The sequence below is a fragment of the Lepidochelys kempii genome, chromosome 3, assembly GCF_965140265.1.
Source record: "Lepidochelys kempii isolate rLepKem1 chromosome 3, rLepKem1.hap2, whole genome shotgun sequence".
Lineage (NCBI taxonomy): Eukaryota > Metazoa > Chordata > Testudines > Cheloniidae > Lepidochelys > Lepidochelys kempii.
Genome location: NC_133258.1, coordinates 54,945,717 through 54,960,527, shown reverse-complemented (window position 1 = coordinate 54,960,527; position 14,811 = coordinate 54,945,717). Strand labels below are relative to the sequence as shown.

Below are 14,811 nucleotides of genomic sequence, written 5' to 3'. Positions count from 1 at the left end.
TATTGCAGATTTCCACAACAAGAACGACACCGGACTTTGATGCCATTGTAAAAATGGGTGACCAGCTGTATTGTTCACATTAATCAAAGAAGGCATGGAAGGGGTTTAGTTTGGTTTCATTATTGTAATACATTGTTATGGTATATTTATAATAATAAGTAAGGTTTTATGTTTATTTCCACTGAAATGTATCTCTATTAAATAGAGTTTATTTGAATATCTCTGAATTGTCAATTTTGTGAGCGTTCGTGGCCCGCCATGAGGTAGTCAGGGGGTGGGGAGGGGCAGGGGCCAGGCTGTTTGGGGAGGCACAGCCTTCCCTACCCGGCCCTCCATACAGTTTCACAATGCCGATGCGGCCCTCGGGCCGAAAAGTTTGCCCACCCCTGCCTTAGAGTTTTCAGATGACACAAAAATTAGAGGAGTGGTTAATAATGAAAAGGGCAGTTCACTGATACAGAATAATCTAGAGTGTTTGGTAAAATGGGTTCAAGCAAACACTATGTGTTTTTAATACAACCAAGTTTAAGTCATACATCTAGAGGGGAAAAAAATGTAGGCCTTGCGTATAGGATTTTGATGTCTGTCCTGGGAAGCAGTGGCTCTGGAGATGATTTTGAGGTCATGGAGGATAATCAGCTGAACATGAGCTCCTAGACCAACACTATGGCGAGAAGCATTGCATTGGCCTTGGATATATAATCAGGAGAATCTCATGTAGGAGTAGAGGCTGTTTCCTTTGTCTTAGACACTGTTGTAACAGCTGCTGGAATTCTGTGTCCACCCAAACAAGCTTAACTCCTCTGTAGTATCATCATGCAACAACCATACATTTGTGTTTAATACTTTTTATTACTTGTAATTACACACTTGATTAAACTAATTTTAAACACACTGATTTTTTTCCTGATTTTCCCACACACACACACACAGTATTAGCATGGGAAAGGGATAGACATTTGGGTGTCATAATGGAGTACTTTTGTATACCGTAACATGTTTAAAGTTTATCTTTAGCTTTGGGTCACCTGCATGTACAATAAGATTTAGACTTACTGCTTTTTCTAGTAGTTGGGCCATGGAGGATAAAAGGAAATGCTGCCTTTCAGAGGCTTAACCACCTAGCTTAGTTACTGCATCTCACTGACCAGTCTGTATGTCTCTGCCCCACCCCGGCAGACCCTCTGACAGATATGCCCTCTGAATTCCCAAGTGTTTATCATTGATCGTTGCTTTCAGAGTACACCTGTACTCCTGCCTCACTCCTAGGACAGTACACTCTCTGGGTGCACAGTGGAGTCAATGCAGCAGTACCTTAGGCCATGTCTACACTTACCGGGGATCAATGCTGCTGCAATCGATCAGCGGGGGTCGATTTAGCGGGTCTAATGAAGACTGCAGAGCACACTCTGGTCAACTCTGGTATTCCACCAGAGTGAGAGGAGTAAGGTAAGTTGATGGGAGAGCAGTAAGTCAACCTAAGCTACGTGACTCAGCTACGTTATTCACAAGGCCTTAGTGTCACATGGTAAATCTTCTCTAGTAATGGAGAAGAATAGATCATATTTTTCCTATTGTCTTTCATCTAGCAGGGAGCCAGTACATTTGCAAATGACCTGAGCTGCAATCAATAGGGTCCACTCACTGGTCACTGTGAAAGACATCTGATTTTTTTGTTCAGCAAATGCAGCTGTCTTATAAATTTGTTTGCTAGCAAAGAGCAACTACCTGGAAGACCTTAGTTCCTTGTTAGATGCCCTAGTCTAACCCAAGTAATACTTTTTTATTGAGACAATTCTGGATTCTTAAAAAGGCTGTACTTTTTCTTCCAGAACAAAGAAATTTAAAAATCCTTTCAGCAATAAAATTACTACAAGAGAATTCATGTTAAAGATGTTCTTTCTCAAGCTGATGAGCCTTATGGCTTTGACAGCATATGTACTTCAGTATGTCATGTCATGCTAGCCAAATACAGACAGCAATATTTTGAAACTGATACAGCCAGGGATGTATTCCTATCCCTTACATGGTAGACTCAACATCTCTCTGCCCTGGAAAGAGTTGCTTTCAACTTTCCAGCTCTCAGTCCCAGTCACCTTTGACACTTCCATTCTAGGCTGGGGTAGCTATTCTAAGGATTTGTAAACTCAGTCACTTGAATTTCTGGGAGGAAAAATCTTCATGTCAACATCTAGAATTAAGGGCATTATATTGGGCTCTCAAGTCCTTTTTCCATCTTCTGTGTGGCAGAGTGAACCAAGTACTTCCTAACAACATTGCAGATGTCTTATGTGAACTATTAGGGGGAACACCTTCCAGAGAGGCCATAGCTCTGTGGGATAGTCCATAGTACACAGTACACCAAATTTATCCATTTGGTAGCCACCTTGCAGGGAAGGACAATATTACTGGTGGATCAGCTGAGCAATGACTTACACGATCAATATTTGTTGTCACTCAAGAACTCAGTAGCAAACATCTCCCTATGAGTATATGTGGAGACAGACCTACATGCAACAAGATTTAACACCAAAGTTTAGAGGTTTTGCTTCAGAATAGGAGCAGATAATCAGTCCATAATAGGTGGGTTTCTTCTAGACTAAACAGGGACTCTTTCTAAGTCAGGAGAACCAAACAAGAGGAAAGCCAAGGTTATTGGGATTCCAAGGCATGGATAAGATGCCCTGGAAGAGTTGCAAGGAGTTTCTCTCTCCTCTCCTGCGCCCCTGAACACATAATTTCAAACCTATTGTCCCCAGTAGAGAGGTCAGAATTCCCATATGGACACAGACTCTCTCCACTGGACAGCATGGGCCATAGAATTTTGACAGATCTAGAACTGTCCTGTTTGGAAAAGCTCCAGGAGATTCTGTTAAAGCAATCAACTTGCCTGTTATGATTGTAAGTGAAAAAGGTTCTCCTTGTGGGCAACCAGCAATAACATAAACCCAGCTTCAGTTCCCATTTAATCTATACTTGTGTACTTATTTCACGTGACATGCTTGGGACTTTCAATACTATCAGTAAAAGTACATCTCCAGTTGGTCAAAATAATGTATCCAGCTATAATTTAGTTAAAAGGTTATTGAGCAGATCTGTCTTTTGGTTAGAGAATCCGTGCCTAAATGGGACCTAAATCTCATATGTAATTAGCTTGTGAGACTTCCTTTGAACCAATTGGAGACTATTTCCTATTTCATCTCTCAATTAAGACAGCCTTTGAAAAGATATATGTAGGAAACTGTTCTGTACTGGCAATGGCATGAGCGAGGGGTTTTCTCATCTGAAGTTTGATTGTATGGATACACTGACGTGCAAATGGTTGCCAATTTTCAGCAGTTCTTAACATGTTTTCAAGAAACTTTCAGGTACATAAGTGGTGGTTCTTCCCCTCGCGTATTTAAATCAATGAAAACTAAATTTGTTACTACGTGAGCCTTGAATATAAAAGTCAAAACTGAGAATTCTATTCCCTGCTTTTTCTTAGCTGTGGTTGAACATAATTTTTTAAAATTCTGCTAGTGTTTATTGCATATTTTAAAAGTTAGTTTGTTCTGTGCGTGTTTAATCTGTTCTTAGTACCCTGCTTATGTAGAAATCAGAATTCAGTTTTTAGTATGTTTTCATCTGTATAGTGGAGTTAATTTGCTGTTCCCATTTCTCCATTGTAATCTTTCTTCCTATGCTTGCAAATTCCAATTAATCTGTAAATATCCCTATTGGGAAACAATATTTGCGTAGACATATTCAGCAATTCTGTAACTTTTGATTCTTCAACTTCCCATCCTTTTTAATGTTCAAAACCTTAAAAGAGAAAAAAGCATCTTGTAGTGGAGGCATTGGCTTGTGCAATTTTCTTTACACTAAAAAGGAAGAGGGTTGATTTAGTAAGAAAAGATGGCCTTGTGGTTAAAGCATTGGACCAGGACTAATCTAAAATATGACAGGATGAGGAATTGAATCCATATCTCCTGACTATATCACTGACTAATGTTACTTTTGAAAACTCAGGGAAGTTGAAAAGTCCCAGAATGCTGGTGAAAACCAAATGTAGCACTGATCTTCAAAAAAGAAGTGTAATTCTAGCAATTGCCATTTAATCTATTTTCAATACCTGGGGGGAGCGAAACTTTTAGAATGAACAAAATCTTATGAAGTCTTCTGTTTGGGCTCCTTCTCTCATACCTACATTACCTTGGGGGAAGAGAACATATTCTGAGCTGAGTAAGCCATGTAAACCCCTGATGGAGGCACACGTACTCCAGTATGCTTTCAAAGCCCTTAGACTTGGGCAGGCAAACTTTTTGGCCTGAGGGCTACATCGGGTTTCCAAAATTGTATGGAGGCCCGGTTAGGGGAGGCTGTGTCTTCCCAAATAGCCAGGCGTAGCCCGGCCCCCACCTCCTATCTGACCCCCGCTTCTCCCCCCGTGATGGCCCCATCTGGGACTCCTACCCCATCCATTGGCCCCTGCCACCCCATCCAACCCCCCCTCTCATTCCTGACTTGCCCCCCGGGACCCCTGCCCCATCCAACCACCCTTTCTTCCTGTCCCTTGACTGCCTTCCCCCGCCACTCCATCCAGCCACCCCCCTCCTTCCGGCCTGCCCCTCCCCGGGACCCTTGCCCCAGCCAACCACCCTGTTCCCCGCCCTCTGACCCCCGTGACCCCTGTCCACACCCCCATGCCCTGACCACCACCCTGAACTCCCCTGCCCTCTATCCAGCCCTCCCTACCCCCTTACCGTGCTGCCTAGAGCACAGGTGGCTGGCGGTGCTACAACCGACCTGCCCAGAGCACCAGTCAGACCGCGGCTCTGCAACTGCGCTGCCCAGCCCCCCAGAGTGTTGCGCACTGAGGCTGCAGGGGAGGGGCTGGGAGCAAGTGTCCTGGGCCAGGAGCTCAGGGGCCTGGCAGGAGGGTCATGCGGGCCATAGTTTCCCCATCTCTGCCCTAGACCCTTGTGATGTCAGTACAGTACAGTCCATTACTCTAAGACGATATTGCTTTCCACTTCTTAGTTTTCTTCTCTGCCCTCATTTCATCCTTTTCCACCTGCACATTACTCTGCTACCTGCTTCTTTATCTCTGATTTACCATGCTCTTCCACCTACCTTCTGCCTTTAGAAATACGCTCATTAGCCTATCCCTTTCCAATAAAAGAAACCACTTTTAAGCTTTCAGTTAATGTTTTTTAAAAAAATCAACCAAGTTACATGCAGTTTAAGTAAATGCATCACCTTTAACTGCAACCCCTGCATTCTCGTCTCTTAACCCACTCCCTTTCATATTTCTCTTTGCTTGTTCCTTTTTCGTTTAGTTTGTAAGCTTTTCAGAGCAAGGACCACATCTGTTCTGTGAAGTGTCCAGTAGAATTCTGAGTACTCAATAAATGAAGAAGAATTAAATTTGCCAGACAAACTGGATTATTTTTGATAGAAATGCAAAATTAATTGCTGAAGAAAAGTAACATCTTTAATATACTTACATTTGACTATTGAATAGAATTTGAACGCTGTCCTATAGAACTAAGACTTAATTCATATTGGCTTGAATGTCTGAATCTCCTTGAATAGCTTGATGATTGACCAAAGGGATAGTAAGCAAAACCTTATAAAAATGGCAGGATAAATGGGGATAGTTTCTAGCAAGTGTATTGCTTGGTTTGTTATTAGACTTGGTCTTACATAATGAAATAAAATTGAGACCCTAAATTAGGAGGAGTTTGGGAGAAATAATAAAAATACAATATGCAAAAGCAAGCTAGAAGCTTCCCATCACAGATAATAAGATATGATCCATTCTCCAAGGAGCCTAATGAGGCAGCAATGGTTTTAGGGTGTTGAAAGACTCGAATAACATCAGTATGCTCAATCAGAGAATGAGTTTCTCAGTAAAGACTGGTGCACAACATGGTGTAATAAAAGTAGAATAATCTGGAATAAAATCAACACTACTTAATTAGCTCATATCTTGTAGGTGTTATGTGGACTATTAGGAAATAACAAAATCAGAAAGAGTATTGTCCTTGTGGATTAGGTCAGGAAGGGTGTTCAATGTGTAGGAATAAGCAGGGAAGAAAGTGCAAACACCGAAATAAGTTGTGGAAGAAGTGAATGAATAGAATATTGAGGCTGGCATCATTTATGAAGCAGACATAGTGGGTGGGAATAATGTGACTGGGCTGTTGTTTCCTTGAATAGTGAAGAAGAAATGGACACCTGTCGTCTGAGTGGAGGGTGGGATGCTTGTGGTGGATACTAGGGAGAAATGTAATGGTGGGCTTTTGGAACCAGAGAAGGAAGGCACTCTTCTGCCCATTGCCCCACCTTTCTCCTCTTTCTCCTTGTAACTTCCTTACATCTTGCAATCTGAGGAAATGCCTGTCTCTACTTTTACAGGAGACCTTATTTGAGGCCTGGTGTCTTGCAGGGGCAAAGGTAACTTGAGAAGCCTGATCTAGAGGTGATGTGTGTGTACATTCAGTTAGGCAGCTGTCATTTTCCCTGGATCAGCTGGCTGATGATTCCTTCAGGAGATCAATCTGCAAAGGTTTATTTTAAAAAAAAAAAGCCTCTTTTGTGAAAGTGATCATGACTCTCCCAGTTGACAGGCACATGTTCATTTTAGTTGCAAACAACCATCAAGACATGCAAGAACTATCAAGGGAACTGGGGAAATCAGATGTCTGGGCATGAAGTAAGCAAATAAAGTTCAGCTTCAAAAAATGTCAGATAAGTAATCTGAGGGAAACTAATTTGAAATATGGATACTGAGTGGGAGGGAGATATCTGGGAAGCATAGGAGCAGTAGTGGGCAGCTAATTAGGCCCACATTTGAGATGCAATATGGCACTGAAAAGAGCTAATGCAATTTTATGATGCTTACATAGCGACATCATAGAGCTATACTGCTCTAGTGTACCTATGGCTAGAATCAAGTCAGTAACACTTCCACAGTGCCTAGCTGGATCTTTCAATCCATCATGTGATCCAACAGCTTTAGCTCATACAACTATGTTTATCAGGTCCCTGTATGTACAGTCAAAATGGTTTATCATTTAAAAATGTTTATCATTTGTTAAAATGTCATCAACTAAAGCTTAATTATGAAAAAGAGAATCCTTTGGAGCAATTTTATACTGCGAAATTATTCTGTAATACTTCAGAACCTGTAAAGCATTGAAAATAAACAATGGCATGCAAAGATTAAAGACGTACTGCAAGAATTTTTTTAATCTTTTTTTCCTGCAAGCAAAATTTAAAACATCTATAAAATATAGCTGTGTCAAAATGATTTTTTGCAAGATTTATATGCTTCAGAAAACACCACATTGCATAATGTATTCACCTATATAAAATGTTCTTTTCTGATGTTACATATTCTTCACACAGCATAATATGACACTTGTTGATGGCCAGCCAGGGAATGTTACAACATATGTGCCTAAAGTCTGTGATGCAGATGCCCCAGAAGGTAAGACAAACAAAACTTTTGTTCAGTGCACACTTCCTCTGTTACATCATTGTAGAAGATTGGTTACTTTGTTATATTTGTGTCCACTAGTAAGAGAAACCACTGAAATTTTATTTTCTTAAAAGATAATTGAGCATTTGCTCCAGCTTCTTTAGGGTTTATGTCCTCTGTGTTAAGGTTTACTTACAGAAGGTAGAAATGTAGCCTAGTTAACAGCCTAGTAAATTCCCATTTGTGGAAAGAAGTCTACTCTGTAGAATATAAATCCTAATGCAATGCATTTTACTATACATACATAAAGATCTAACTTAACGGATCTCCCACTCGCTTAAATAATATACATGTGTTAACAATACCCTTCACAAAATTTGTTTTTTTCAAGGTTTAGATCAGTTTCTGAAAGGGGAAGTGTAAGTGATTTTTTTGGTGGGGGATTGGTGAAGCATCCAAAAAACTGTTATGCTAGCAAATAATTCTGAAATGCATCCTTTTTACAATGAAAATTCAAGAATCCTATAATTACATAGGCTTGTAATCATAAATATTTTCAAATTTAGTAAAGGTGTATATATAAACATCTAAGGAATGTTATTGAGCCAGAAAAATGTAGTCAGAAGTGTGCCTAATAGAAAATTCATGCCCACCAAGCAACTTACCAACGATCCTGGTGGATTATATATCACTGACCATTTATAATCAAGATGGCATGTTTTTGAGGCCACAATCTTTGCATTTAAAAAAAGTATTGACTTCTTCAAAATCAGCAAAAATAGATTTACAGCCATCTAAAATAATCCATGAATTTTCAGGATGAAGCAGTGGAGTTTGTGCTCCAATCTTGGCATATTTTTTCTCTGATGTAAAAGCTTGCACAGGCTGTGGAAGGGAAGGTTGAAAAAACGGGGAAAATGTGTATGTATACATGGATATGTATCCATAAAGCCTGGGGTCGGCAGAAGGAAGGTTTCTTAAAAATATTACTAAGCACAAAGCATGCTTATCAATAATTGGTAGAAAAGACATGAGTTTTGTAATAGCTTTCCATATAATTCCAAATCAGCTATCGTCTTTCTCCACAAGCACTTACACAGACGCTGGGATCTAAAACACTTTTTTTCTTCCCATCACAGGGTAATGATTGGAAAAAAATCACATTTAATTTTAAGAGCACTTTCATTAAGGGATTTGAATATTGGTGATCATATCTGAACCTGTTCCCAGTACAGAACATGTAGATGTTGTTATGGCTGTGGTGTTGTATTTAGGAATTTTGTTGCCTCTGTAGAGTTGTATTTTTTCCATACAAAAGTTAGCATTTAAATTTACTATCTCAGGCATCAGTGTCTCATTGTCTTTGGACATCAGTCAACAAGACTCTCTGAAAGAGTTTCTGCCTGTGCTTCTCTCTTAAATAGAGCATCCTTGACTTGTCTTCTACCTTTGTGAATGCTGCACTGTCATTAAGAATAACTCTGAGTTCCTAATGTGGGAACTATGTTGTGGTCTTTCCCCTTTTTTCTCCCTTCCACTTCAGATGGTAATACTTACCTACAATTTACCAGTGCTGACACAAGAAGATGGATAGGGGAAGCATCCCTTGTAAACAGCATTATTTTGTGACCTGGGTCAAATTAGGTAAAAGTGTCTGTCCCCCAGAATAAGTTCCACCTTCTTAAGATGCCAGAATGGGAAACCATTTCAGTAGATCAAAAAAATGCTCAAATATTTTATAAATATAAGATTTTCTGGGCTTGACTCATTGACCTGAATTTGAATATACCCATGGGCTCTGCTGGACTCTTCAGTCTTGGATTCTCTGGGGTGGAGTTCAGATATCCTGCCGATTGCTTTGGGTTTTGCCTCTCCTTGATGAGGGTAAAAATAAATGCTGGTATTCTCCCAAACCCACCACACTTGGCTCGTAAATAAACTATCACTCAGAATACATAGATCTTCACAATATACTTCGCTATATACTTTGACCAAAGTACAACCTAATGCTGGCATTTAAAATATCCTCATTGGCATCTGAGTTAGCACCCATTTAGGAAAACTGGGTAGTTCATACTTCTTGAAGCTATTATTTCAGCCTCTCTGCAAACTCTAGTACACATCATTGCACTGGGTACTTTTGGTTTGCATTGTCAAGCTTTTCTTTGCAACTATAGCGCCCAGAGTCTTCAGCTTTTAAAAGATGAAAGCAGAGATTCTGGAAAACAAGAAGTGATTTTGTAGAGGTGCTGATGTGCAGTACTGCTGCATACTAGCCCAGTTCAAGGCCTGTGTAACTATTATGAAGGGTTAGGATCACTTAATAGAATGCCTTGATGTAAGCATTTAATATAGGTATAGCCAACACATAATACAATAAACTGTATTTTGCTTCCAACGGTTCTTATTAGAATTCTTTGAGAATGTTTGTTTGGAAGGAAGTGTTTCTTTTGTTATTGATAGAACTTTTTTTGTTTTTCTCTTGTTTTCTGTACATGTCTTTTGAGAGTCTCATTGAATTCATAATAATTATGATCAATCCATGCATTGGGAAAAGAATCTACGGAAATGCGAGAAAGCCAAACTTGGTGCTTGTCTGCTTTCACTGCGTTGTGATGACCCACAAAATTGTGACGGTTCAGAGTTTAAGTGGATTTTCTTTTCCCCCAGTCTCTCATACTTACAGTAGAAAACAGAATTTAAAGCAAATATTGTCGATTTATCTGATAAGAATATTTTTGAAACCTTAAAATATAGTCTGAACAGGTGAACACGGAAGTTCCACATACTGTCAAGAGTTACAAATGTTTGCTCAACTGATTGCTTTCTTTCTCTAATAGATATTCCAACTTACTGATGGAATTTTTTTGTTTTTAAATGTTATTGATCTAAAAATTCAGAGCATTGACTACGGCTTACAAGTGTGTGGTAGGTTTGGTAGTTTTAGTTTCTGTAAACAGCTGATTTAGAATATCTGAGGACTACTAAAAAAAATTTTTTGCAGAAATTTTTCCAGTCAATGGTTTATTTACATAAGAACATAAGAACGGTCATACTGGGGCAAACCAAAGGTCCATCTAGCCCAGTAACCTGTTTTCCGACAGTGGCCAATGCCAGGTGGCAAAGAGGGAATGAATGAAACAGATAATCATCAAGTGATCCATTCCCTGTCGCCCATTCCCAGCTGCTGGCAAACAGCAACTAGAGTCACCATATCCTCCATGAATTTATCTAGTTTTTTTTTTTTAGCCCTGTTGTAGTCTTGGCCTTCACAACATCCTCTGGCAAAGAGTTCCACAGGTTGACATTTAAATTGTATTCATTTGGACCACTAACACTTTTCTCCTAAGCATTTATCTTGTATTTTGACATTGTCTTTTTTAGATGCAAGTATATTTTCTCCATATACTAATTTTACATCTTTAGCATTTAAAGTATTTTATTTTTTTACTGGCTCTGTGGATATACCTAAGTGTATAGTGACCTACTCTATTATAACCACTATTCAGATGTACTGGGGATGAGAGCCCTGCTGATTTTATTGCACTTGAATTGTATTTTTCTTCTCAGCAGAGTGAGCAAAGAACAACCTGACAGAGATCATGTTGTTATGGCAACTAATTTTCTAAAAATAATTTCTATATTGTTAGAACTTTAGTTGCCTTTAATATGAAATTCATTTTACATAGATTCGTTTCTAACCAGTATTTTGCTTGCTGAAGAGGACAGATTGTTTATATTTCTTCAAAATTAAAGATGGGGTAAATAGTAATACAATTTGAGTGCAAAACTATCAAATCTTTGATGTTATTTAGGTTCAGAACTGTAATGCTTAGGCAATTTTAGCTTGTATTTGAAAGTGTTAATATTGTCAAGAAACATTTTTTTCTCATATGTTGTCTGTGTTTTTACTTCTAATATATTAATTAACATAGTTTGAGTATCCTAGACTATGATGACTGACCTGAAAAAGGGAAAGCAGAAGACAAGAGGAAATGGAGTAGATAAAATTTTGCATTTTACTGGTTGAGAATCTTAGTCTTCATAAAAATTCCTTAACACAAATATATACAGTGCATGAATCGTCCATTTACTTGTTCAGTCTAAGTACATACAGTTTATTAAAATAATTGTCTGTAAAACAGCCAAGGATTTTGTACATGGCCGTACCTTAGTGTGTTATAAAAGGAAACATTTATTTATAATAAGCTTCAGTGGAGTTAAGAGATATTTGAAGCAGCTGTATGATAGAGGAGCTTTATGACAGAATATATACTTGCATTTTTTTAAATACAGTGGTAAATTGGAGTATTGTTTCAGTATGCAGTATGCTCTTAATCCGCTTTTACCACTGAGCAACCTTCCAATATTCCTTTCCCGGTTTTAATGTATTAACCAAGATGTATTTTTCCTTCTCCTTTTTGTTTGGAAATCTGGCCACTTAACATACTTTTTTTTATTTTGTTTTTGTTATCTGTGCAGCATTTATATTATTCCTAGGGGAATTCTGCTCCAAAAAATAATTATATGCACAATATTTTAAAATTCTGCAAAATTTTATTTGTCAAAATAACACTACATAATCATGTCAGTTTCAATTATTTTGGTAATTTTATTTCAAAATACCTGTCAGCATGTATGTCTGTATAGACACACACACAAATTCCCCCAGGAGTAGTGTTGAAGAAACTCCTATGACAACCCAGTTCCTGTTTCTCCGCTCCCTCTTCCCCCAGAGCCCAGCCAGGTGATTAAACACCCATAATCCGTCCCCCACAGAGCCCAGCCTTGAGGCCCCCCTTGCCCAGATACCTACACCCCATCGCCCAAGTGCCCAGTTGCAGGGCCTCCCCTAGCCCAGACACCTGCCCCCCTACTCCCCTCCAATAATATTTCATTGAATAGATACATTAATGTCACGTCTGGAAATTACATTTTAGGCAATTTGAAGTGCTTTTTCACTGCTTCTACTCTGTTATGGCCTGATCCAAAGCCCACTGAATTCAGACTAGTTTTGGTTGTCTTCAATAGCCTTTGCATTCAACCTTTTAGGGGTCTTATCCTCCTGCTTTCAAACCAGTGAGCAGAGTGACACTATCATCATCTTACCTTAACCTCCCGTGTTTTCTTTAACTTACAACTGAATTTCTCTACAGTGTATTTGGGGATACTGTACAGGTAAGACTACGTTTTAGTCATGGGTGTTTTTAGTCAGTCATGGACAGGTCACAGGCCATAAACAAAAATTCACAGCCTGTGACCTGTCCAGGACTTCGACTAAAAATACTGACCGTGACTAAAACTTGTGGGGGGTGTCCGGGCACTGCGGGAGTGACCCTGGACCCCCGCTGGTACTGGGGAATGAGGGACAGGGCCGTGGCATGGCGCATGGCCTGGGATCCCCACTGGTGCTTGGGGTGGGGAGCCTGGGATCCCCGCTGGTGCTGGGGAAGGGAGGCTTCCTGTCAGCTCCATCCCTGCAGCTCCTAGGTTGATGGAGGTAGGGCCAGGGCAAGTGTTCCTCCACCGCTCCCATCACAAGCACCAGCTGCTGCAGCTCCCATTGGCCGGGAACTACAGCCAATGGGAGCTGCAGGGGCATGGCCTGTGGGCAGCGTGCAGTATGTAGACCCCCGTCTCTCCACTGCTTAGGAGCTTCAGGGGAGCCCCCCACCCCAGGTAAGTGTCCCTCCCACCTCCCAAACCCCTGCCCCTAACCCTGAGTCCCCTCTCACACCCCCAAAGTGTTGCTGTTGGCCCAGGGGTAGAAGTCACAAAGGTCACAGAATCCGTGACCTCCATGACAGATTTGCAGCCTTATCTATATGTAAGGGACAGCATATTAAATATTTTTAAAATACTGTACACTGGACTATGTGCTTTACATCCGTTCCTTGCGAAGGAGCATAATCATTATTACCCATTGCAGAACTGTGTATTAATCATGTGCACATGATATAATTGAGTTACAATTTTATAGAAATGTAGGGCCGGAAGAGAACTTAAGAGGTCATTTACTCCATTTCCTCATGCTGAGACAGGATCAAATATACCTAGATCATCCCTTGCAGGTGTTTGTCTAACCTGTTCTTAAAAACTTCAAGTGATAAGGATTCCACAACCTCTCTTGGTAACCTACTCTTAATTCTTATAGGTAGACATTTTTCCTTATATCTAACCTAAATCTTGCTTGCTGCACATTAAGCCCTGTGTTCAGTAGACATGGAGGACAATTTATTACTGTCCTCTTTCTAACAGCTCTTAACATATTTGAAACCTGTTATGAAATACCCTCTCAGTATTATTTTTTTTATGACTAAATGTCTGGTTTTTTACCCTTTCCTCCTGTTTTCTAAATCTTTGATCACTTTTGTTTCTCTCCTCTGGACTCTCTCCAGTTTGTCCACATTTTTTTTTTAAATTAAAGCGTGACACCCAAAACTGGACACAGTACTCCAGCTGAGACCTCACCAGCACTGAGTACAGTGGAACAATTACCTCCTATGTCAGTCTTATGACACTGCCACTAATAAACCGCAAAATATTACCCTTTTTTTGCAATTGCATCACATTGTTGGCTCGTATTCAATTTGTGATACAATATAACCCCTAGATCCTTTTTAGTAGTATTACTGCATGGTGTTCCCCATTTTGTATTAGTGTGTTTCACTTTTCCTTCCTAAATATAGTATTTGCCTTTATTGAATTTTATAGTGTTGATTTTAGACCAATTCTTCAATGAGTCAAGGTCACTTTGAATTCTAATCCTGTCCTCCAAAGTGCTTGGAGGCCTGTCCCCATCCCTTCCTCGAGTTTGTCATCTACAGATTTTATAAGTATGCTCTCCACTCATTGTCCAAGTCGTTAATGAAAATATTGAATATTACTGACCCCTGCAGAATCCCACACATACGTTGTCGCACTTTTGCCAGCAAACTGTTGATGGTTACTTTTTGAGGACAGTTTTTGAGCCGCTATATTCACCCACATCATAGTAATTTAATCTAGACCAAATTTCCTGGGTTTGCTTAGGAGACATTTTGTGGGACTGTGTCAAAAGCCTTACTGAAATCAAGATATATCACATCTACTGCTTCCCCCTCACCCCCCATCCCCTTGGCAAGTAATCCTGCCAAAGAATGAACGAGTCACTTATTATTAATATTAATATTATTAATTTTAATAATTATTTATAACTATAAACAAGTGTCCTAAGCAACAAGAAAGATTCTTTCTTATACTTGTACTCCTGCCTTCATATTGCAGAGTGATTAATACTAGTACTGTTGTATCTGATATACTTCAGGGACATGGAGAAAAATTTGTTTCTTTGGAATGGGATA

General features: G+C 39.6%; 1 protein-coding gene across 1 annotated transcript in view; it reads left to right on the top strand.

Moving 5' to 3' along the window:
• The window catches only part of LMBRD1 (LMBR1 domain containing 1), a 237,069-nt gene that overhangs the window by 190,401 nt on the left and 31,857 nt on the right, over positions 1–14,811 (top strand). Inside the window, exon 14 of the mRNA XM_073336361.1 lies at positions 7,396–7,477. Within this exon, the coding sequence (XP_073192462.1) occupies positions 7,396–7,477 (82 nt within the window). The remainder of the gene's footprint in view (positions 1–7,395; positions 7,478–14,811) is intronic.